We start from the raw sequence: 25,880 nt of genomic DNA on the forward strand, positions 1-25,880 counted from the left end.
CCACTGAGATCAGTGACCTTTGATGTGTATCACCAGTGATCAGTCAAGTAGAAACAGTCAAAATATTTTATCAGATTTTCTCAATTTTTGCATGATATTTTCATACAGGACATCTGTTGTTCAAACTCGGGGAAGACTTCATACTGATGAATAAGGTGACCAGGTTTGATAAAGTTGGAATAGAACTAGTAAAGTTATTATGCACACAATAACAATTATTAACGACGACAACGACGACAACAACAACAACAACGATGACTACGCCGGACAAATTTTTTCCCTTAATATACCTTTCCCTTCCATCTTTGATGGTACGGGCAAGGTAAAAACTATGGTAAAATATATTTATAGTAAATTATTTTAAAAGCAAACTGCACTATAGACATTGGTCAGAACATGGAAGGTACTAACGGAAGGAGCCATGATGCCTCTCAGGTGGCCACTTAAACTTCTTTACAGGCTTATTTTCTTTTGTTTCAACCCAAGTTAATCCTGATGAGGACATTGTCTGGCTCATCTTTGATGTCGATGATATTTGCGATTGTTTACAAAAGTAACGAGTTAGCGGAATATGACATAAACTTGCAGATTTTTAAATGTGACCATAAAATGTATGCGCATTATGAAATTACGGTCATCACACATGCGTACTCGGATTGTTTAGCTGTGAAAGGTCAAAATACGTATTTCACAGGCAGAAATTCAACAGATGAACATTTGACTTCACGTATTTCACATGTTTTAATTATTAGCAACTGTAACAAGAACAAGATTTTGAGTGTCTACAACAACAAGTCATTGTCAATGACACGTCCCCGTTCCGTTCATATTTGAGTGACATATACATTCAAAGCAGATCATGACCGAAATGCACCTGCATATGTACAACACATTGTACTAAATCTGAACAAAATCCATCCATGCATGACTGAGATCTGGTTCCGGAATTGTGAAAATATGTGATTTTAATGCATTTTCTGTCTTAAAATGGCCATCAGTCAGCTATTGTTAAGCAGATCATGAAACAAATGCACATATCTATTTGTGACATGATGTACCATGTGTGTGTGAAGTTTGAACTTGATCAATCCAGACATGTCTGGGATACGGATCCAGAACTGAATTCTTTAAGAAAATGGCCGCCAGTCGGCCATTTCGAACTTGATCCGGGAAAAAAAAATGACGTGCATCAAGGTCCTATTATGTTTAATGTAAGTACCAAATTTGAACGAAATCCGTCCATGCATAACTGAGATCCGGGTTCGGAATGGTGAAAATGTGCGATTTCAATGCATTTTCGGCCTTAAAGCGGCCCCCATTTGGCTATCGTTAATGAGATCATGAAACAAATGCACATACATATTTGTGACATGATGTACCTTGTGTGTGAAGTTTGAACTTGATCAATCCAGACATGTCTCGGATACGAATCCAGAACTGAATTTTTTAAAACAAAATGGCCGCCAGTCGGCCATTTCGAACTTGATCCAAAAAAAAATGACGTGCATCAAGGTCCTATTATGTTTAATGTATGTACCAAATTTGAACGAAATCCGTCCGTGCATAACTGAGATCCGGGTCCGGAATGGTGAAAATGTTTTGATGCATTTTCGGCCTTAAAATGGCCGCTATTCGGCTATCGTTAGTCGGATCATGAAAAAAATGGATGTGCATATGTCCCATATAATGTGTGATGTATGAGTGAAGTTTGAACTTAATCGGTCCATGCATGTTCGAGAGACAGGTGATCACGGACGCACGCACAGACGCACACAGGGCAAAACATAAGTCCCCGTTTTCGGACTACGTCCGAACGGGGACTAAAAATTCCTAAGGACTCCTAAAAAATATTATCACAGAGAAAGTGTATAGGCATGACCTTATTTCGATACTATCTTTTCTGGTAGTGTTCACCGATGCCCGGTGGTTGAAAATTTCAATAGTTTCGGGCGTCAAACCCACGCAATGACAATGGTACCATTGAATAATGCAATGGTTATTGTCACAGGCAATCATTGATTAAGTCTCATCACTGTTACAAATATAAAAAGATTCACGATAGTTCATCAGTTCTTCTCCAATCGATGTTATATCTGCCAATTTTTTTATTAAAGTTTGCCAAAATCTCCGGAAACAACAGCATACAAACTAGACGTCATTTTCAGTATTGTACATGCGAGGTTCGTCTATCGCTTTCGAACATTCCCTGAATATTATCGAAAGCTTGAGATTAGCGTAACCCATCGTATGAAGGTGTTAAGAGCTAACGAGAACCAATGTTTGTGAACAAACATTGACAAACGATCATAGGGTAAAGCTAAAACAATAGCGCCGTGGCTCCTTCCATTAGTACCTTCCATGGTCAGAAACAAATTTAACGATGCTAAATAAATATACTGTGCCATGGACAATCAGAGCTGAGTTATGTAAGTCACATTCCTGAAGCTGAAGAGGTAATTTCTCACTCAAGCAGGAGGTACTTTTACTTTAGTTTGTTTTTAAAACATTATTATTATCAAATTATTTCAAAGTCACCACTACTACACTACAATATTTAATGAAGTAAATGTCAGTTGTTGATTGTTTAATTTAAAACAGCAATGTCAATCAAATCTACAGCCCCATAATGCACCTGGAAAATAAAGTACATAACTAGTGTAATTTTCCCTATTAACAGTCTAGTATTGTCATAGAAGCTCAGAACAGTGTTCCTCACATATGCGACTTAAAAATCGTAAAAAAACATGATTATTTTGAACAGGGGGAGAGAGGATCCAGAGTTGAAGGGGAAAAAATGTGTTTTCTGAACTTCTGCAACAATGATTATCTAAATAGAGGTTAAAGATGGCGGCATTACAAATTGAAACAATCAAATGTAAATCAATATATTTTGCAAGTACTTCCCCTTTTAAAATATGTGCACCCCTTTTAAGAGTAAATACATATATATATACAGTATAAATTAAAGTTAATTATTCAATAAGTTAGTTGTATGAAATACAGCATAATGTACTAAGATCCACTTCATAAAACCACCATTACATGATTAGTATTGACTAGTGTACAGGTTGTGGAGTGGTTTTCTTACCGAGAAAATGCAACTTCTTTCCTCTCAGCTACATCATGGTCATCTTTTTGTGCCATAAACACGCTGCAAGTGTGTATCAAAACAAAACACATCCCCTTTTGAGCTTTATTTTACACACAATGTGTGGGTGAGAACAAGCACACAGCAGAACACAAGCATATGAGTGACATTGCAAGCAGATGAATCATAAAGAACTAAAAATACATCAAAGGCCATTTCACATGTACTCCAGCATGCAACAATTTTCATATGCAAAATAATGTAATGATAACAAATTTGTTGTTTCTTCTATAAAATACAAAGCAAGACTTTCATGCAAATAATTTACTTTTGGTCACTAGCAAAATATTTTGAATCACTACAATCATGCAAAACAAATTGAAAATTTTAATTACATGTTAATATTTCATGCTCTAAAATTAACCCATCAAATGTTAACATGCTCATGAGCTACAAAGCTTTACATATTTAAATTAATATTCAATTTTAAAATTATTAACTGTGAATTCATAATGTGAAGTGTGTAATAAAACTACATAACTCAATCGATCAAACCTTTCAAATATTGTCAATTACCAAGATAGTATTTATAAAGAAAAACACATGTCAACTTGCTAAGAAAATATATACCTAATGAGAGTTTTGTCTTAAATCTCTGTTGTAACATTGTCACAAGTTCATACTACTCCTATCTATACTCACCACAATATAGTATGAAGGCTACCTAAACTGAATCCATGACCGGACTGAAAAAGTTGTTGGTTTTTAAGAGGCATTTAAATAAGGAATTGGGCCATACAGAGACAAGTCTTCCATGTATATTTTTTTCATGGACCAATTTAAAACAAACAATGATGCACAGTTAGGAACGGTCAACCGACACAAGGGGGTATGTTAAACGATGATGTATGAAGAAGGTACTGAAAAAGGACTTAGGTTTATGCAGGTTTTACAATATCACTACATGTGTTATCCCAACAATTATTACCTGTAGTAGGTGAAAGTTAAATGTTGTGTGAATCTTATAAAAAAAATGGGAACAAAAATGGGATGGAAAAATTAGAAAGAATTGTGCATAGGTCAAAGGTGACAAATTACCTGAGATCCACTTCTTCAGCAAGTTCATCATCTGTCTCATCATCTGACGAGCTTGGCACATGAGCTGGCTGCCATTCTCTCCGTGCCCTCTCCTTTATTTTGGCACGTTCTATCTGTTTGGCATTTCTCTGTTGAAAAAGGAAACCATATACATAGATTTATTCCAAAAAGTTTTCCCAGAGATTTTGAGGGACAATTCCATCAATAATTACAAACATTCAATGCAGGACAGAAGAGAACAAAGGATATAAACCTTACAGAAAAGTACAATTGATAAGAACTCAATACCCTAAAAGGTACCTACATACAGACAATAAATACACCATAAAGTTTTGATTTATTGGTAGCAATGTCATTGAAAAAGGTCAGCGTTAACAATTTATTGCCATATAGCTCACACTTGTAACTTCAAGTATATATTATTGCAATTTGCATACAAAATGCATTTTTGTGTTACTATAGATACCGGGTACTCGATTAAGAGAATTTCAGTTTAAAATAATACACAATATTTTGTATAAAAATAAAATTCTTCTTTAGTTGAATTTTTGTTTATTTCATACTGAAACATTTTTTTATGAATCCATGGATGTGGGATTGCTATTTTAAATAAATTAAATCTACATTCCCTGATCCTAAACAAATGATGTGCCTGTTAAACTTATCTACCTTAAGTGCATATATCAGTGTAGGTATAGATGTGCCTGTTAAACTTATCTACCTTAAGTGCATATATCAGTGTAGGTATAGATGTGCCTGTTAAACTTATCTACCTTAAGTGCATATATCAGTGTAGGTATAGATGTGTCTGTTAAACTTATCTACCTTAAGTGCATATATCAGTGTAGGTATAGATGTGCCTGTTAAACTTATCTACCTTAAGTGCATATATCAGTGTAGGTATAGATGTGCCTGTTAAACTTATCTACCTTAAGTGCATATATCAGTGTAGGTATAGATGTGCCTGTTAAACTTATCTACCTTAAGTGCATATATCAGTGTAGGTATAGATGTGCCTGTTAAACTTATCTACCTTAAGTGCATATATCAGTGTAGGTATAGATGTGCCTGTTAAACTTATCTACCTTAAGTGCATATATCAGTGTAGGTATAGATGTGCCTGTTAAACTTATCTACCTTAAGTGCATATATCAGTGTAGGTATAGATGTGCCTGTTAAACTTATCTACCTTAAGTGCATATATCAGTGTAGGTATAGATGTGCCTGTTAAACTTATCTACCTTAAGTGCATATATCAGTGTAGGTATAGATGTGCCTGTTAAACTTATCTACCTTAAGTGCATATATCAGTGTAGGTATAGATGTGCCTGTTAAACTTATCTACCTTAAGTGCATATATCAGTGTAGGTATAGATGTGCCTGTTAAACTTATCTACCTTAAGTGCATATATCAGTGTAGGTATAGATGTGCCTGTTAAACTTATCTACCTTAAGTGCATATATCAGTGTAGGTATAGATGTGCCTGTTAAACTTATCTACCTTAAGTGCATATATCAGTGTAGGTATAGATGTGCCTGTTAAACTTATCTACCTTAAGTGCATATATCAGTGTAGGTATAGATGTGCCTGTTAAACTTATCTACCTTAAGTGCATATATCAGTGTAGGTATAGATGTGCCTGTTAAACTTATCTACCTTAAGTGCATATATCAGTGTAGGTATAGATGTGTCTGTTAAACTTATCTACCTTAAGTGCATATATCAGTGTAGGTATAGATGTGCCTGTTAAACTTATCTACCTTAAGTGCATATATCAGTGTAGGTATAGATGTGCCTGTTAAACTTATCTACCTTAAGTGCATATATCAGTGTAGGTATAGATGTGCCTGTTAAACTTATCTACCTTAAGTGCATATATCAGTGTAGGTATAGATGTGCCTGTTAAACTTATCTATCTTAAGTGCATATATCAGTGTAGGTATAGATGTGCCTGTTAAACTTATCTACCTTAAGTGCATATATCAGTGTAGGTATAGATGTGCCTGTTAAACTTATCTACCTTAAGTGCATATATCAGTGTAGGTATAGAAAACAAAAGTTATAAAAGGTATGTTTAATACTTAATAGAGATAGAATATAATATTGCCTTCAGGAAAAACATCAAGAAGTAGAGTAAATATGTATTATTTAGATCATTTCACAAAGACCACTGTAGTCCTTTTACAAGTAGTCATTACCAGTACCAGTATATGCTATGTAAACTTTGAAAGTACACTCAAAAATAAAAGTACAGATTAATTCTGGCCCGTTTTTGTTAACACTTGGTCCAGTTCCTTAGCCTTGCTAAAGGTATAGACCAGGTCTTAAAAACAGGTCAGATTTATCTCATATTTACAGTTTCTTCACCTTTACTAAGTGTTCGTGCATGTTTTCTTAGCACAGACTAATGTTTTTGACCTTACAGTCCTTGCTAAGGAGCTGTGCGTGACCACTACATTAACAAAGAAATACACTATTCGTTGCTATCTTTTACTTTAGACTATCTACAATATACATAACAGAGACAGATTCTGGTCATGCTAGAATTCAAGTAATCCCCAGTGACAGCCAAATTGACTTTCAGGTGGAAAGTTTACTCAGTGTTGCAATGTTTTCTGCTCATATTCTCCTAATAGAACCCATTTTGCCTATCAATTTCAACATGGTTACATTGCCTGGGTTCATAAACAAGACAATGTATATGACACACTGCTACAGTACCCATAAGTAACAACAATGAAACACAAGCCATGCATGGCACAGTCCCCGTTAGTTATCAAATTTAAGATATAAAGTTTTGTTTATAGTAATATAGCTGGAATATAAACATGTCAGGAATATGATGATTGTTTAACATTTAAATGATTGACATTTGTATCTGATCGTCAAAAGAGTATTGAGAGATATTGCTCTAGAACAGCATTAATTAAAACAAAATCAGCCATTATGAATATATGTATAATGAATATATGAAATTTGAACATAGTCAGTCAAAGCATGTCAGAGATATGGCTCTAGAAGCCCATTCATTAAAACAAAATGGCCACTAGTCAGCCATTCAGAATCCGATCTAAAAAATAAAACAATTTTTTTAGCACAAAAATAGCCACCATTAGGCCACTTTGAAAAGGATCGTCAAACCAATATATCCGTATACATATACATTTTTGTATCTGTGACATGATGTATAATAAATATTTAAAATTTGAACATAATCAGTCAAGACAAGTTGGAAATATGGGTCTAGAAGCCCATTCATTAAAACAAAATAGCCGCCAGTCAGCCATTTTGAATGTTATCTGAAAAACAAAATTATTTGCATCAATGTCTAATGTATATATCAAGTTTGAACAAAATCCATCTGTAAACAGCCGAGAAATGCTTGATTTTCATGATTTTTTAGCACAAAAATGGCCGCCATTCGGCCATCTTGAATCAGATCGTAAAACAAAATGATGTTTATCAAGGTTCTATAATGTCCAACGTATATACAAGGTTTGAACAAAATCCATCTGTAAACAGCCGGGAAATGCTTGATTTTGACGATTTTTAGCACAAAAATGGCCGCCATTCGGCCATCTTGAATCAGATCATGAAACAAATTGACGTGCATATGTATGATATCATGTATTATGTATGTGTGAAGTTTGATTGTGATTGGTCCAGGCATTTCTAAGATACAGGTCCGGACGCACGCACAGACGCACACACGCACTGACACACGGAGGTCAAAACATAAGTCCCCGTTTTCGGACTTCATCCGAACGGGGACTAATAATGGCAAATGCAGTGACAGATTGCCATGACGTTTGTTCATACTGCTTTCAACACATGTTATATAAAATGTGTTAATCCTTAAACTGATTGCTTCATTCATACACCCTCAGTTGACAACATTTTCATTTCACAAACTTTTGAAACTATATAATAACTTTTTAAATTACAAATAACATGCAGTCTCAGGAATCAATGTAAACATTTTACTTGATAAAATTTTAGGGGAATTACATTCTCTCGAGATAACCCACGATAATTAATGAGACAAACATGCATGGAAACCCCAATATGAACATGTACATTATTATTGCATTATACTATTAAACAAGTAGCTTATCGGCAAATATAGCTCCAATGTTGAAATTTGAAAATAGCAACAATTGACCTGACAGTCAGAATAGCTCTGCTGTTTCAGCAATCTATTACATTAACCTTTGCTTTTATAATGGTGATACATTTGCTATGTTTACACGGCAGCATTCTATCGGAGTCAAAATACTGCTCCTCTCACCGATTAACAGGAGATTATCTCCCTCAGAGCAACCAGCACCGTCAAATACTTAGTACTTAGACCAGTCACTAGTGGCCTAGTGGTTGTCACATCAGACTCATGGCCGGTGGACCCAAGTTCAAATCCTACCTTAGGCTGAACATCAGAAGGGTCGACCCCTACCTTGGGTGAGTGTCCCACAGACTCAATGGGAAGGCCTATTCCACTGGCCGAGATTCATTCACTCATGAATGCTTGGTTAAGCACCTTGGTTAAGGTCGGCAAGTGCTTGTGTTTGACTGAGCCCGGTTGACGCCAGGATAGTGCATTAAAATTGCCATTTGATAAAAAAATGGCCACACAGCCCTGTCATGTAGTCCCAAACATGAGCCGAACTTAGCTTGAGTCGGCTTAAGCCAAATGCGTATACACAACCATTTTTGCTGGCTTGAGCTGGCTGAGCCGTATGGCTTCAATAAAATGTTGTTGTGTAAACTTAGCAATTCTGAGATGGGATTATAAACTTACTCTTGCATTGTCTTGAGCACTGATAATGTTAAACAGTCCATGTCCCAGTTTAACAGAAGTGATCATTCGACTGTGAAGATAAGTAATGAGAATTTTAATTAGAACATGAAATATCAAAACTCAATTTAGGAAGCTGCATGTAGGTGGGCTGCTCCAATAAGAATCTATCATCAAATGGATTACACATGCTTATCAACACCAAGCAATGACTAGTGTGACTTCTTATAACAATTATAGTAATGATTGTCTCTGACTCTCCTTGATTCAATGTGTTTATAGACACTACCGGTAATTTATTTTGGCTCATTTAAATAAAAATACCAATGCTGCTAGTTTCAAATGGTCAAACTGCACTGATTTTCACTGTATCAGCCTGTGACAGCCTCTAATACAGTTGAACTTTTCACTAAAATTTCATGAAAATTTTTATGAATATTGTGATTTTCAGGAAGATAACTGTGACCATCAGAGCGAGTCATTAACTTAGGGAAAATATTATTGTCATAAACTCTATCAATTGAATTAGGTAGTACCGGTAAATCAGGAAACATGTCAGTTCAAAAAAAGGGGTCACTCAATCCCCAAATTTTTACTGCAAAAATAAAAGGAAAAAAACCATCACAGGACCAGACAAAAAAATCTGACACATGCAAACACAGTATGTATTGTTTTGTAAAAACAACCAACTAGTATATCTTCAATATAGTTTTAAAATATGTGGCTCTAATATAGATATAAACTCACCGTCCCTCTGTTAATTCTTTGCTAAGTGTTTTTTTATTTTGTGTTGATTTTCTTCTCAACACAAATTTTTTTGGTGCTGAATCATCATGGCTGGTAGACAATTGGACCTTGTTTTCTTTCACCTTGTCTTTCTCTTCATCTGAACTACTAGTTGTATCTTCTAAATCTTCCTACAAATTCATACACAACCAAATATAAATACAGCAAATAACACCGAATAAACAGCAAGGTAAAGACTATGTCTAATTATAGTAAATACGTACTGCGTGCGTGACTCGAACCGGCGCTCGCGTACGGCACCTAATCGCCTAGCTTCACGCCACTACACGTCTTCCCCTCGGCCACCGGGCATCCCCAAAAAAGAATGCTTAATAACCGAGCTTATTACGTGCAGAGAACATGAAACCCGTCCACGCGATACGCGCCACACAGCATGGCCAGAATGCGGCAAAGGCCTTCAGATCTGGCTGTAGTAGGATGGTGAAAGTAATGGTACAGCATTGTAACAGTGAATAAGTACTGAGAAATAATTTTAAACTCATAGTTGCTGTCGACATAGGAAGTAAAGTAAGCAAATAACACCGAATAAACGGCAAGGTAAAGACTATGTCTAATTATAGTAAATACGTACTGCGTGACTCGAACCGGCGCTCGCGTACGGCACCTAATTGCCTAGCTTCACGCCACTACACGTCTTCCCCTCGGCCACCGGGCATCCCCAAAAAAGGATGCTTATTAATAACCGAGCTTATTACGTGCAGAGAACATGAAACCCGTCCACGCGATACGCGCCACACAGCATGGCCAGAATGCGGCAAAGGCCTTCAGATCTGGCTGTAGTAGGATGGTGAAAGTAATGGTACAGCATTGTAACAGTGAATAAGTACTGAGAAATAATTTTAAACTCATAGTTGCTGTCGACATAGGAAGTAAAGTAAGCAAATAACACCGAATAAACGGCAAGGTAAAGACTATGTCTAATTATAGTAAATACGTACTGCGTGACTCGAACCGGCGCTCGCTTTTTTGGTGGCCGAGGGGAAGACGTGTAGTGGCGTGAAGCTAGGCGATTAGGTGCCGTACGCGAGCGCCGGTTCGAGTCACGCACGCAGTACGTATTTACTATAATTAGACATAGTCTTTACCTTGCCGTTTATTCGGTGTTATTTGCTACTTTACTTCCTATGTCGACAGCAACTATGAGTTTCAAATATAAATACACATGATCATAAACATTTTCTGGAAACTCATGCCTGTATAACAAAGTTTTGAGAGATCTGTACTTTAGCTATAGATAATGTGATAAATAATAACATGTCAACCAAATACAATTTGTCACAGAGCTTTAATTTAAAACTGTTATTTTAATATTAAATTTTTACTAGCAATTTACAACTTTTTTTTAATTTAAAAGTAGGTGAAATAAGGTGTGTAAACAGTATTTTTATTATTTCCGTTGTTAGTAATTTATTAAAACTACCTTGCTAGTTTGAATTAATTGACATTTTATTTCCTATATATAATCTGCAAAATTATATAGGCTTTTAATTAGGAGTATTATATTAAAGTGGCAAATTATACTTTTTCTGAAAGTCACCTGACATTATTTTTAACATTAAAAATCAGTGACACAATATTAAGGCATTTCAATACCACAACAAGCAGCTTGTCGGCTGTTTTCAACAAGAAGTCGAAAATATCATTTTTCACCAAAATTAACAAAAATATTCATTAAAATTAGAAAATTAAAGATATCATCATGAAATGAACAAATTTGAGAGAGGCCCACATGTAGTACCTATATATGTAATATCAAAGCAATCGGACTTGCAGTTTTTAACAAGAAGTCAAAAATATCACTTTTCACCAAAAATTACAAAAATATTTTTCAAAATTAGAGAATTGAAAATATCATCATGAAATGAACAAATCTGAGAGAGGTCTACATGTAGTACCTATATGTATAATATCAAAGCAATCGGACTTGCAGTTTTTAACAAGAAGTCGAAAGTATCTCTTTTTACCAAAAATATTCACCAAAAAAAAAGAGAGAATTTGAGATTTTGTCATGAAATCAAATCCAAGAAAGAACCATCCAAGGTACTTGCATATCGTCAACGACGACAGACAATCAATAATATAAAGCGGAGCTAAAAAGTATTCTGAAAATGTTACAATGTTTGAGTGACATGTAATAAAACTAAAATAGACATTTTCCTATCCGCATTCCCAAATAAATTAGATCTGTTCAATTTGTGAAATATATCAATTCATCGTGACACAAAAACAGAGAGCTGAATCTAACATAAGCATTGTGTCTCTTATCACAGCACAGTTCATGCGTACATTGAAAACTAAATCATACTGAGTACAATTGAATCTTATCTTTCAAAGCCACATAAAAAGCACAAAAAGTCTTTCTCAAATTCCAAATTCTCTCACAAGTCTCCATTTCAAATTTCTGGGTTCAGTAGAGGTGCCAGTCTCACAGTTACACATCACTAGACATAGACACTGCCAGCTATTGATATCCATAAAGCATGCAAGGAAAACACAAACCAACTGACAATATATCTTGCCTATGGTCCATGATCAGTTATAAAACCAATGAGACATGGGGGAGGGGTTGTATTTAGCAAGCTTAAAGTGCCTGTGAACACCAACACATTTCCCGTTTTTGATTTGTTTTCCACTGAAATAGACAGTTATTGATTTTTTTGCTAAAAATTATTACATGTACTTGTATCAAAGTAAATTTGAGATATTTCCCGTGTTGTAACCATGCCCACCTATCTTGAAACAGACGACTGTTTCCAGCTTTATGACTAGTTGAAGTAAAAGTACACCACTAAACGCTAAAATATGAGAGGAAGTCATACTTTTGCACTATACTTTTATAATATTGCATCATTTAACGGTACTTAATATTTTTTGAAACATACTTTTGGCGGATTCAGAAATACATATAGTAAAAGTGTGAGAATTTACAATCGGAAAGTGTGACATCAGTGGACGAAAGATGTAAAATCAATGAGAACAAGTTGGGATGGACATTCTCCATATACCATCATACCGAAGATTCTTTCATCATTCATAAAAGAACAGCTTGGATTTAAAGACAAGTGCAAAAAATTAAACCAGGTACAGCACTGACACTTTTTAAAGAACCAGATTCCGTACCAGCCCATGTTCACCGCATTGGTTTTCAGAAGAGCGAGAAACGTAAGTCAGTGTTTCAAATGTTTTGGGAATATGAATAATATTTTGTGTTGAGTAAGAGGTAGCAATGACATAACACGAAAACCGAAGCGTCGGTCAAACAGGAAATTACGCAGCACTCATACTTTGTTGTCTAACAGTTTCTGAATTGTTTTGTGAATGGTGTTGAATAATACTTCTGTGATCTTTACTTGCAATTTGATCTTCGTAATGACTGTGCTGTCAATATTTTGTAACCAAGTAATTTTTAATGTTATGTCGTAATTATGACAATCATGTTAACTCAAATCACACTGTGTTTTCGCTCTCAATTATTTTTGTTATCCAATCAAATGCCACTCATGCCCTTGTCCTCATCAAGACCCAATGTGTCCATTTCAACAGGATGTCAATTCACTCGCACACGGCTATGACACATTATATCATTTTTTTTTACTATTTCTTTATTTCATTGATCGCTATAGTTCAATGTTCAGAATGTTAAAACATTTTTACTTTTTTTTTACTTAGATGATTGATACCCAGTAACGTGACAAATAACTAGAAGACAAGACAGATATCAGGTCCAGACCAGCCACGCCAGAAGACATATACTCAATTATATATGATAAATTCGATAATATATGTATTTTATGGTTCACTCTTAATCAAGGAACAAGTACATGATTGGCAATTTAGTCAAAGACGAGAAAATTGAATAAGGAAATGTGCCATATGAACATTATTAGCAATGCACACTGACCAGCAAGTTCCACTGCATACGTCACCATGGGTATTTTAGTATACAAATGAGAAGCTAATGAGAGGCCTCATTTTAAAATACATAAAAATAAAAATGAGTTTGAAACCTATTTTTTTTACCTTGTGGTCGAAAGAGTTCTACTGTAATTGTTAACTGTGAGTTGGAAATGTAGTGATGATGATGATAAAATTTGACACCATAAAATAAACTGGTCATTGTATTATTACAAGTTGAACAAGCCATGCAATATGGCACAGTCCCTGTCAGTTATCAAATTTAAGATATATAGTTTTGTCTATAGTAATATAGCTAGAATATAACCATGTCAGGAATATGATTTTTTTAACATTAAAATGATTGACATTTGTATCTGATTGTCAAACAAGTACTTGTCCATATTGAGAGATATTGCTCTGGAACAGCATTCAAAATCAGCCATTTTGAATACATGTATATATATATAACATGATGTATGATGAATATATAAAATTTGAATACAATCAGTCAAAGCATTTAAAAGATATGGCTCTAGAAGCCCAATCATTAAAACAAAATGGCCGCCAGTCTGCCATTTTGAATCCAATCTGAAAAATAAAATGACATGCATCAGGAACCTGTAATGTCTAATGTACATGTATGTTATAAGTTTGAACGAAATCCATCCAGAAATGCCAGAAATGCTTGATATTTGATGATTTTTTTAGCACAACAATAGCCACCATTTGGCCACTTTGAAAAGGATCGATCGTCAAACCAATATATCCGTATATTTATGACATGATGTATAATGAATATTAAAAATTTGAACATAATCAGTCAAAACAAGTCAGACATATGGCACAAGAACCACATTCATTAAAACAAAATGGTCGCCAGTCGGCCATTTTGAATCTAATCTGAAAAACAAAATTATTTGCATCAAGGTCCCATAATGTCTAATGTATATACCAAGTTTGAACAAAATCCATCTGTCAACAGTCGAGAAATGCTTGATTTTTATAATTTTTTTGCACAAAAATGGCCGCCATTCAGCCATCATGAATCAGAACGTAAAACAAAATGATGTGCATCAATGTCCTATAATGTCCAACGTATATACCAGGTTTGAACAAAATCCATCTGTAAACAGCCGGGCAAATGCTTGAGTTTGATGATTTTTAGCACACAAATGGCCGCCATTCGGCCATCTTGAATCAGACCGTGGAACAAATTGATGTGCATATGTATAATATCATGTATGATGTATGTGTGAAGTTTGATTGTGATTAGTCCAGGCACGCACAAACGCACGCACACACACACGCACACATAGAGGTCAAAACATAAGTCCCCGTTTTTGGACTGCGTCCGAACAGAGACTAATAAATTGAAATCATAAAGTATGATATGGCCAGGCAGGACAAGATTTTTAAAACTCAAAATAGAATTGAGATCAAAAGAGAGCTATGCAATGTTGTAATCAGGGTATAATCTGATAGACTGTGATCAGAAATGGCCCAGGCAGTTCACACAATGTGTACTGAGAAAGACTACCTTTCAACTGTTCCCCATGCAGCTGTGCTATAAATAGCAAGGTGATCTAGCTTATGGTTTGGGAGAAGAAGTCGCTTGAATATAAGTTGACAGACAGACAGACAGACGATGACAGGTCCAGTCAACCCATGAGCTCTGCTCAGTCATCTTTAATGACAGCGGAGCTAAAAATAATAATATTGCTGTACCAATAAATGATATTGGGTCAGAAAATTAACAGCATTTCACAGGCACTTTATTACTCAGCAACAATAACAGATACTATTTTAGGCCAATCTTTCTTTCCAAATTAATGCCGTGAATAAATACAACAAAAATAAACTCTAAATAATAAAAAGATGAACTGGGCAAGTACATTTTGACACAAGTATTTCCTGAAAGAGATTTTGGTTAGCTAGTTTTTGTATTATGAACTTTAAATAGATGTAGAAATATTAAAAAATTGTCAATTCAAAAGGGCTAACAAAATTATAAGGCTCTATCCTATGGGGAAATAAAAACAAAGTCATTGTTTCCATGGAAACAAGTTCAAGTACCTCATCTTTTTGAATACATGTATAATGAATATTTAAAATTTGAACATATTCAGTCACAGCAAGTCAGAGATATGGCACTAGAACCACAATCATTAAAACAAAATGGCCGCCAATCAGCCATTTTGAATCTTATCTGAGAAAAAAAATTATGTGCATCAAGGTCCTATAATGTCCAACATGTATACCAAGTTTGAACAAAATCCATCTGTAAACTGCCGAGAAATGCTTGATTTTGATGATATTTTAGCACAAAAATGGCCACCATTCGTCCATTTTTAATAGGATCGTCAAACCAATAAATCTGTATATCTACGATATTATAAGGCTCTACCCTATAGGGAAATAATAACAAAGTCATTGTTTCCACGGAAACAAGTTCAAGTACCTCATCTTTTTGAATACATGTATAATGAATATCTAAAATTTGAACATAATCATGCAGTCACAGCAAGTCAGAGATATGGCACTAGAACCACATTTATTAAAACAAAATGGCCGCCATTTTGAATCTTGTATCTGAAAACAAAATGATGTGCATCAAGGTCCTTCAATGTCCAACGTATATACCATGTTTGAACAAAATCCATCTGTAAACAGCCGAGAAATTGATTTTGATGATTTTTAGAACAAAAATGGTTGCCATTCGGCCATCTTGAATCAGATTGTGAAACAAATTGATGTGCATATGTATAATATCATGTATGATGTATGTGTGAAGTTTGATTTTGATTGGTCCAGGCATTTCTAAGATACAGGTCTGCACGCACGGACAGAAGCACAAACGCACAGAGGTCAAAACATAAGTCCTCGTTTTCAGACTGAGTCCGAACGGGGACTAACAAATTTGTAGCCTTTTTTTCTAATCTTTATTATTGATTTAATGGATGGCGGGAATTGTAGTACTTGCATTTATTATAGACCCAAGAGACTTCTTATTATTCACATTGATACAAATAGACTTTAAGACAAGTGTTTTTTCTTTCTACTTCTTAATTAAATTGAAGATTTATTCCTGAGTATTCCTCAGGGAGACTAAAACTGTCCTAACTTTAAACTTTGTTTTAAAGTATTAACCATAAACATTTAAAAGTCAAAGGGAAATGACAGTTAATATATTGGTAGTTACTTTAAGCTTAACAAACCTAAGCTGTTAATTGCATGTTGTTGTCACTAGAAAGTGATTGTTATTTGTGTATTTTCTGATTTTAGATGAAGTCATGTGTTCAATAGTGCTAGGTATTACTTTCTGAAACACAATACACCATATACTAAAAAAGCTGTCATGTAACACTAGATAATTTTTCATCTTGTGCATTAATGAGAGCCATGGGCCATTGGGCAGCTTGACAAATACAGGATGACAGTTGTTATAATTAATTAGTTACATGTATATTTTGAGATTTATACAAAAACCATGCATAATACAGTTTACTAGTTTTTGTCTTTTCCTTGTTGTTATTGATCATTAACTGTTCAGAGAAATAGGCCGGTTATGCCATTGGAAACCTTTGGGGTTGTCGAATATATAATTGAACTTTCTGGTTTTCACATTGTTGATCTGGACCTCATCATTACTGATGTAGACAGACAGCTTTCAGATCACATTCTGTCATTTTCTGTACTTTGTCTTTCAAAAGCGCTACCAGTGGGGATTTGTTCTCCTGGGTTTAAATGTATGTGATCATAGGTTAGCCACCCATAAACACTCCCAGTCTCAACAGTTGTCTTAGATCGGCCACTCAGAGGTTGAACAGTATTTAGAACACAGTTTACATGTATTATTGATGAGAATAATTCCTATTCAATTAAATTTTCTGCTTCATTTACAATATATACACCCAGTATAATACATGCATTGTATGTTTTTCGCATGAATTTTGTATGAAATACGGTAATGGATTCCATATGGATTCCGTATTCTGCGAGAATTAGTGATTTTAAAAAGCACATGACATGGCTTATACTTAGATAAGCAATTTCATAAATACACCTGGCACAAGTGTTAATAGTATGTATTCAATGTACAATTATAATTGAATTCAGCCGCCTGTTAATCAATATTTTATTAAACATGATGTATTTTTATAGTTTATAGACATGGTAATAACAACTCTTGTTGCAATTTTTCCTAATATAAAATGTATGTATGCACTTTTTTGATGCACATCATGCGAGAACTCATTATTTAAATCAGTTCAACTTGATAAAGATTTATGTTTTTTCTATAATAATGTCTGTGTTAATAAAAATACCTTCTCAGGATGTATGCATGCCTTGATCAACAAACAAACAAACAAACAAACTTACTTCTCCATGAATAACGTTTATCAGATAGATATATAGCTAGATACTAAAACATATCAAGAATACATTGTATATAAAAAACATATTTTTTTTTTTTTTTGTACAAATGTATTTTTTTTTTCTACGTAGTTAAGACATTGTTTTAACACAGTATAAATTAAACAAACCACATTTTAGTTTGCTTTGCAGTTTGGCCAACCATGTTAACCGATGTTTGAAATTCCATATTTCTGTATAGACAAACTTACCTCGTTTTCCAATTGTCCCAAAGCATGTAAAATTATTTTCTTTTCGTCCAAGTAAAATGGTTCTCCTACACATCGATAAGGCTTATAGCTGATAGCATTGTAACCCTGCTCTCTCATCTGCCTTTGACGTCGAGCATAGTTATCACGAAACACTTGGTTCCGTGTTGGGTGTGTACAGTTGTATACACTGTCTGACCTGGCTTGGATCAATAAACCTTGGTGAGACGGAATCGGCAACGGTATCGGCTGGATATACTTCCTTGGCTCCTGGTTCTTCGGAGCCATGCTTGTTTATATCACTAGTAATGTCCCCGCGCTGTGTGGTTGGCACGGAAACCTCCGGGTTCCACGGTAATGTAGCAACATAAAAACACGTACAATTTGGGTAATTACTTCATAAAGTCCGGATTGAACCCATGTTGTTAAAAACTAAATTGGCGAACTGCCGACGCGGCTCGAGGTTTCGGCGGAAACTTGTTGACTCCTTCCGTATAACAAGGTCAGTGGTATCGAGTGTGAAGTTTTGCAACAACAAGGTCAACTGATGACACACGTAGTAACTGAGAAATTAAGACCGAAAAATTGGTTTCATGTTATCTCGGACAGTCACCAACACGCACTCTTGGAGCTGTAAGGAACTTATTTGGTGCCACTGAATGAGACATTTGCGTGCTATTCTTTCTCTTAGGCATCACCCCTAAAAATCGCACACAGTCCATAAAGTTTAAAACTTTTTCATTTTCACGATTTTCATGATTTATTGGTATCTTTAATTCGTAAATTAATATTATTATAATCAACACTATAACTACACGTCAAGAGACGGTAAAATTTAGCTTCCAATGACGTATAAAATATGTACAGTACATGTAAGGAGAGACGACGCAAAGTGGAAGAGCCACTTAAAAACGCGTCGGGGTTACTTAGCTACTCGCTGTAAACAATGATTACATTTTAAATCAGGGACCGCACGTCGCAATGTATTCATCACGTACAGTCTCCCGACAATTGGACCGGGGTACTCAGGCCGGCAGCTAGTTGATCAAAGGATAATCTGTGCAGATTTGCGCTTATTTTGCCACAAGATTTTCCTGACCTTCGCATTTAATTTACTTGGGTCACTTTGTTAGGGTGTACATCATTTTTTTTCTCATTTTTGTTTTTATCCTATCTGTGCATTTTTGGTATTTTATTGTTCTCTTTACCAAGATCCCACGTCGGGATATGGTTTCAATGAAGATAATAATAATAATATTAACAATAATTAATAACTTCGAGTTACTGGCACATAGAATATTTGTTTTGTTTAACGTTGTATATTTTCCGTAATTCGACGTCCGGTTAATTAATAATTAAAGTTCGCGTTACTAAATTTGAACGTTCAACAAAAACAAAGATATAGGTTGCCCGCAAATCGTTCTGTTAACTGTTAATTGAACATCGAGTTATTATTGTGGACATTTTACAAAAATAAAAATATGTGTTGCCCGTAACTCGAAGTTCTGTTAACTGTTAATTGAACACCAAGTTACAATTTGGGTGTGGTTTCTGAAATATGGGCGTGGTCATTTTTGTAACTCGATGTTTTCGTAACTCGATGTTTCGCATTTCTAGTTATTTATTCACCTCAATCGTGGACGCATTTCTAGTTATTTATTTACCTCAGTCGTGGACGTATTTCTAGTTATTTATTTACCTCAATCGTGGACGTGTTTCTAGTTATTTAGGAACAACATCAAAAGTTTAATGTAGGATAACAAACTTAATTCCTCTACTATAGTAATCTAAACATTCACCAACACAAATGTGGAAAACAATACAATTTACTTTACCATTGTTTTTTTGTCTACTTTTATTTACTTGTTGTTTTTTATTTATTTTCCTGTGTGTATTTTTATTCTCACTTTAATTGTTTGTTTGTCTTTATTTACATCTGTATTGCATTTTAGGGATACGAACGCAATAAAGATAATTATTATTACTTAACCCCACCCCCCCCCCATCCCCACTGAAACTTAATTGATAAATATTTTTCATGAAGTCAGTCTACATTCACCATTAAATACATATTGATAATCGGCCAGTAATATGGCATAGCAGTTCATTTGACGCACATATTTACACTCGAACCAAACCATTTTCTCGTCTTGGTTTTTTTCATTTTCTGTTATTTTTGTCCATGATTGAATAGGAAAAAAAACGACCTACAAATACTCCAAGATTTGTTTTACTTCATTAAAAAATAAAATCGTTTTTGTAGGTTAGAAACTTTTTTAGGCCAACCACCACCCGCCCACCCCAAACTAAAGCAAATAAGTTTTTTTTTATCCGACATCGATCTATTGACGTCGTCCCTTATTCACCTCAATCGTAGACGTATTTTTCGTTATTCATTCACCTCAGTCGTGGACGTATTTCTAGTTATTTATTCACCTCAATCGTGAACGTAATGCTAGTTAATTATTCACCTCAGTCGTGGATGTATTACTAGTTATTCGCCTCAATCGTGGACGTATTTTTCGTTATTTATTCAAATCAGTCTTGGACGTATTTCTAGTTATTTATTCACCTCAATCGTAAACGTATTGCTAGTTATTTATTCACCTCAATCGTAAACGTATTGCTAGTTATTTATTCACCTCAGTCGTGGACATATTTTTAGTCATTCACCTCAACCGTGGACGTATTTCTAGTTATTCATTCACCTCAGTCGTGGACGTATTTCTAGTTATTTATTCACCTCAATCGTGGACGCATTTCTAGTTATTTATTCATCTCAATCGTGGACGTATTTCTAGTTATTTGCCTCAATCGTGGACGTATTTCTAGTTATTTATTCACCTCAATCGTGGACGTATTTCTAGTTATTTATTCACCTCAATCGTGGACGTATTTCTAGTTATTTATTCATCTCAATCGTGAACGTATTTCTAGTTATTTATTCACCTCAATCGTGGACGTATTTCTAGTTATTTGCCTCAATCGTGGACGTATTTCTAGTTCTAGTTATTTATTCATCTCAATCGTGAACGTATTTCTAGTTATTTAGTCACCTCAATCGTGGACGTATTTCTAGTTATTTATTCACCTAAATCGTGAACGTATTGCTAGTTATTTACTCACCTCAGTCGTGGACGTATTTCTAGTTATTCACCTCAATCGTGGACGTATTTCTAGTTATTCATCTCAATTGTGGACGTATTTTTCGTTATTTATTCACCTCAGTCGTGGACGTATTTCTAGTTATTTATTCACCTAAATCGTGAACGTATTGCTAGTTATTTACTCACCTCAGTCGTGGACGTATTTCTAGTTATTCAGCTCAATCGTGGACGTATTTCTAGTTATTCGCCTCAATCGTGGACGTATTTTTCGTTATTTATTCACCTCAGTCGTGGACGTATTTTAAGTTATTTATTCACCTAAATCGTGAACGTATTGCTAGTTATTTATTCACCTCAGTCGTGGACGTATTTCTAGTTATTCACCTCAATCGTGGACGTATTTCTAGTTATTTATTCACCTCAATCGTAAACGTATTGCTAGTTATTTATTCACCTTAATCGTAAACGTATTGCTAGTTATTTATTCACCTCAGTCGTGGACGTATTTCTAGTTATTTATTCACCTCAATCGTGGACGTATTTCTAGTTATTTATTCACCTCAATCGTGGACGTATTTCTAGTTATTTATTTACCTCAATCGTAAACGTATTGCTAGTTATTTATTCACCTCAGTCGTGGACGTATTTCTAGTTATTTATTCACCTCAATCGTGGACGTATTTCTAGTTATTTATTCACCTTAATCGTAAACGTATTGCTAGTTATTTATTCACCTCAGTCGTGGACGTATTTCTAGTTATTTATTCACCTCAATCGTGGACGTATTTCTAGTTATTTATTCACCTCAATCGTGGACGTATTTCTAGTTATTCGCCTCAATCGTGGACGTATTTTTCGTTATTTATTCACCTCAGTTGTGGACGTATTTCTAGTTATTTATTCACCTAAATCGTGAACGTATTTCTAGTTATTTATTCACCTCAGTCGTGGACGTATTTCTAGTTATTCACCTCAATCGTGGACGTATTTTTCGTTATCGTGGAGGGACTGTGTTAGTATGAACCAAACTTGTATAAGCCTCTGGTTGACGTGGCATTCGTTCGTGCATATTTGACTCCCACTCGAGTCTGTGGCCCTCGTGTCACCGAATATAGATTTAATATAACTCAGAGAATGACTCTTGGATTAATACTAATACGTGACAAGGCAATGAGGTCAGCGTGAGGTTTTTTTAACGAGTACTTAGTTCGAAACTACATACATCTCTTTCGTATTTGAGAGGGGAGGGGCTCTAACTATTATGCATGGTTAAATATTAAATATCCCATGACAATGATGCATGAATGCTATTTGGCGCGGTCGCTCAAAGGTTAACACACGTTAGCTAACTCACATCAATATATCGCACACATTACATCACAACACAACATTCTGACTCAATGACTTCCTACACCATTTGCTATATCAATTAGCTATGGGTCCATAGCTTTTCTTGTGTCGGTCTTTGTGATGGCATTTTAGTCAGTTCTCATACATATGATGTCCTTAAATTTGTTATTTTCAGATATTAGGATTGTTATCGACACAGAAGAGCTATGGCCCCGCCCATAGATTTGCGTAACACAAACATGCGATGCAAATAACAGTCGATAAAAGCAGAATACTTTCTCTCATCACACCATCTAAACCATTGCCATATTGAGCGTAATGTACTGGCAATTTGGCACCAGTTTTCAGTTTGCTATGTACTTCTGTGAGAACATACTTTTAATGACATACTCATCAGATATTACGTATTACGCAAGTTCTGATGTAATCAGATACAGGCATTTTGATTTTTTTTACTACATTCGATCTACAAAGGTGGCGCTCTTCGAACATACATCATGATACGCATTATACGTTGATATCATGTTTACACGTTGGATTTTTGTTCAAAGTACAGAATTGGTAAAAGGGTGTGCACAGTGCTCTTACACAAGGCCAAATGTATTATGTGCATAATTATAGTGAATACGTCACTATAACAAACTAATGTATTATGTGCATAATTATAGTGAATACTTCACTATCACAAACCTAATGTATTATGTGCATAATTATAGTGAATACTTCACTATAACAAACCTAATGTATTATGTGCATAATTATAGTGAACACTTCACTATAACAAACTAATGTATTATGTGCATAATTATAGTGAATACTTCACTATCACAAACATAATGTATTATGTGCATAATTATAGTGAATACTTCACTATAACAAACCAAATGTATTATGTGCATAATTACAGTCAATACTTCACTATAACAAACCAAATGTATTATGTGCATAATTACAGTGAACAATTCACTATAACAAACCCAATGTATTATGTGCATAATTACAGTCAATACTTCACTATAACAAACCTAATGTATCATGTGCATAATTATAGTGAACACTTCACTATAACAAACCTAATGTATTATGTGCATAATTATAGTGAACACTTCACAATAACAAATCAAATGTATTATGTGCATAATTATAGTGAACACTTCACTATAACAAACCAAATGTATTATGTGCATAATTATAGTGAACACTTCACTATAACAAACCTAATGTATTATGTGCATAATTATAGTGAACACTTCACAATAACAAATCAAATGTATTATGTGCATAATTATAGTGAACACTTCACTATAACAAACCAAATGTATTATGTGCATAATTATAGTGAACACTTCACTATAACAAACCTAATGTATCATGTGCATAATTATAGTGAACACTTCACTATAACAAACCTATTGTATTATGTGCATAATTATAGTGAACACTTCACAATAACAAATCAAATGTATTATGTGCATAATTATAGTGAACACTTCACTATAACAAACCAAATGTATTATGTGCATAATTACAGTGAACAATTCACTATAACAAAACCAATGTGTTATGTGCATAATTACAGTGAATACTTCACTATAACAAACCTATTGTATTATGTGCATAATTACAGTCAATACTTCACTATAACAAACCTAATGTATCATGTGCATAATTACAGTGAATACTTCACTATAACAAACCTAATGTATTATGTGCATAATTATAGTGAACACTTCACTATAACAAACCTAATGTATTATGTGCATAATTATAGTGAACACTTCACTATAACAAACCTATTGTATTATGTGCATAATTATAGTGAACACTTCACAATAACAAATCAAATGTATTATGTGCATAATTACAGTGAACAATTCACTATAACAAAACCAATGTGTTATGTGCATAATTACAGTCAATACTTCACTATAACAAACCTAATGTATCATGTGCATAATTACAGTGAATACTTCACTATAACAAACCTAATGTATTATGTGCATAATTATAGTGAACACTTCACTATAACAAACCTAATGTGTTATGTGCATAATTATAGTGAATACTTCACTATAACAAACCTAATGTATTATGTGCATAATTATAGTGAACACTTCACTATAACAAACCTAATGTATTATGTGCATAATTATAGTGAACACTTCACTATAACAAACCTAATGTATTATGTGCATAATTATAGTGAATACTTCACTATAACAAACCTATTGTATTATGTGCATAATTATAGTGAACACTTCACTATAACAAACCAAATGTATTATGTGCATAATTACAGTGAACAATTCACTATAACAAACCTAATGTATTATGTGCATAATTACAGTCAATACTTCACTATAACAAACCTATTGTATTATGTGCATAATTATAGTGAACACTTCACTATAACAAACCTAATGTATTATGTGCATAATTATAGTGAATACTTCACTATAACAAACCTATTGTATTATGTGCATAATTATAGTGAACACTTCACTATAACAAACCAAATGTATTATGTGCATAATTACAGTGAACAATTCACTATAACAAACCTAATGTATTATGTGCATAATTACAGTCAATACTTCACTATAACAAACCTAATGTATTATGTGCATAATTATAGTGAACACTTCACTATAACAAACCTAATGTATTATGTGCATAATTATAGTGAATACTTCACTATAACAAACCTAATGTGTTATGTGCTTCATTATAGTGAACACTTCACTATAACAAACTAATTGTATATTCATCAACGAGTTTGTTATAACGAGATTACAGTGTTATAGCATGGCGCTGATTTGTTTTGATAGGGATGACCTTTTATTATAATTACACGATGTATAAATAAATGGTATTATTTAATATTATGTTGAACATTTCATGACATATAATCAATCAAACAACAGCTGTTGTGAACATGCAGTCTTCTATTTGCTGGTATAATTACATATTTTATGATGATGTATTATTTCTTTATGTATTTTTCAACATTACTAATAGCCATGTTCCCATGTGGGTATAGTTTCAAATAATTGTTTTCACATATGAAGTGCTAATCGCTTTTGGTGTCACCTTGGCATCGAGGAGGTAGACCTAGTGA

The 25,880-nt window shown here is 34.3% G+C and overlaps 1 protein-coding gene across 2 annotated transcripts in view; it reads right to left on the bottom strand.

Annotated features, from left to right (window-relative positions):
• LOC100375456 (coiled-coil domain-containing protein 60-like) overlaps positions 1-18,954 on the bottom strand; it is a 59,363-nt gene extending 40,409 nt beyond the window's left edge. Inside the window, exons 1-5 of one of the 2 annotated variants that reach the window (XM_085507704.1) lie at positions 18,309-18,954; positions 9,727-9,896; positions 8,983-9,052; positions 4,187-4,314; positions 3,089-3,151 (exon numbers count right to left, since the gene is read on the bottom strand). In XM_085507704.1, coding sequence (XP_085363830.1) covers positions 3,089-3,151; positions 4,187-4,314; positions 8,983-9,052; positions 9,727-9,896; positions 18,309-18,593 — 716 coding nt within the window. In that variant the 5' untranslated portion in view covers positions 18,594-18,954. The remainder of the gene's footprint in view (positions 1-3,088; positions 3,152-4,186; positions 4,315-8,982; positions 9,053-9,726; positions 9,897-18,308) is intronic. The other variant, XM_085507708.1, reaches the window with a different exon arrangement.
• Positions 18,955-25,880: the final 6,926 nt, after the last annotated feature.

This window comes from Saccoglossus kowalevskii, chromosome 2 (assembly GCF_978046115.1).
Source record: "Saccoglossus kowalevskii chromosome 2, keSacKowa6.1, whole genome shotgun sequence".
NCBI classification, from domain to species: Eukaryota; Metazoa; Hemichordata; class Enteropneusta; family Harrimaniidae; genus Saccoglossus; species Saccoglossus kowalevskii.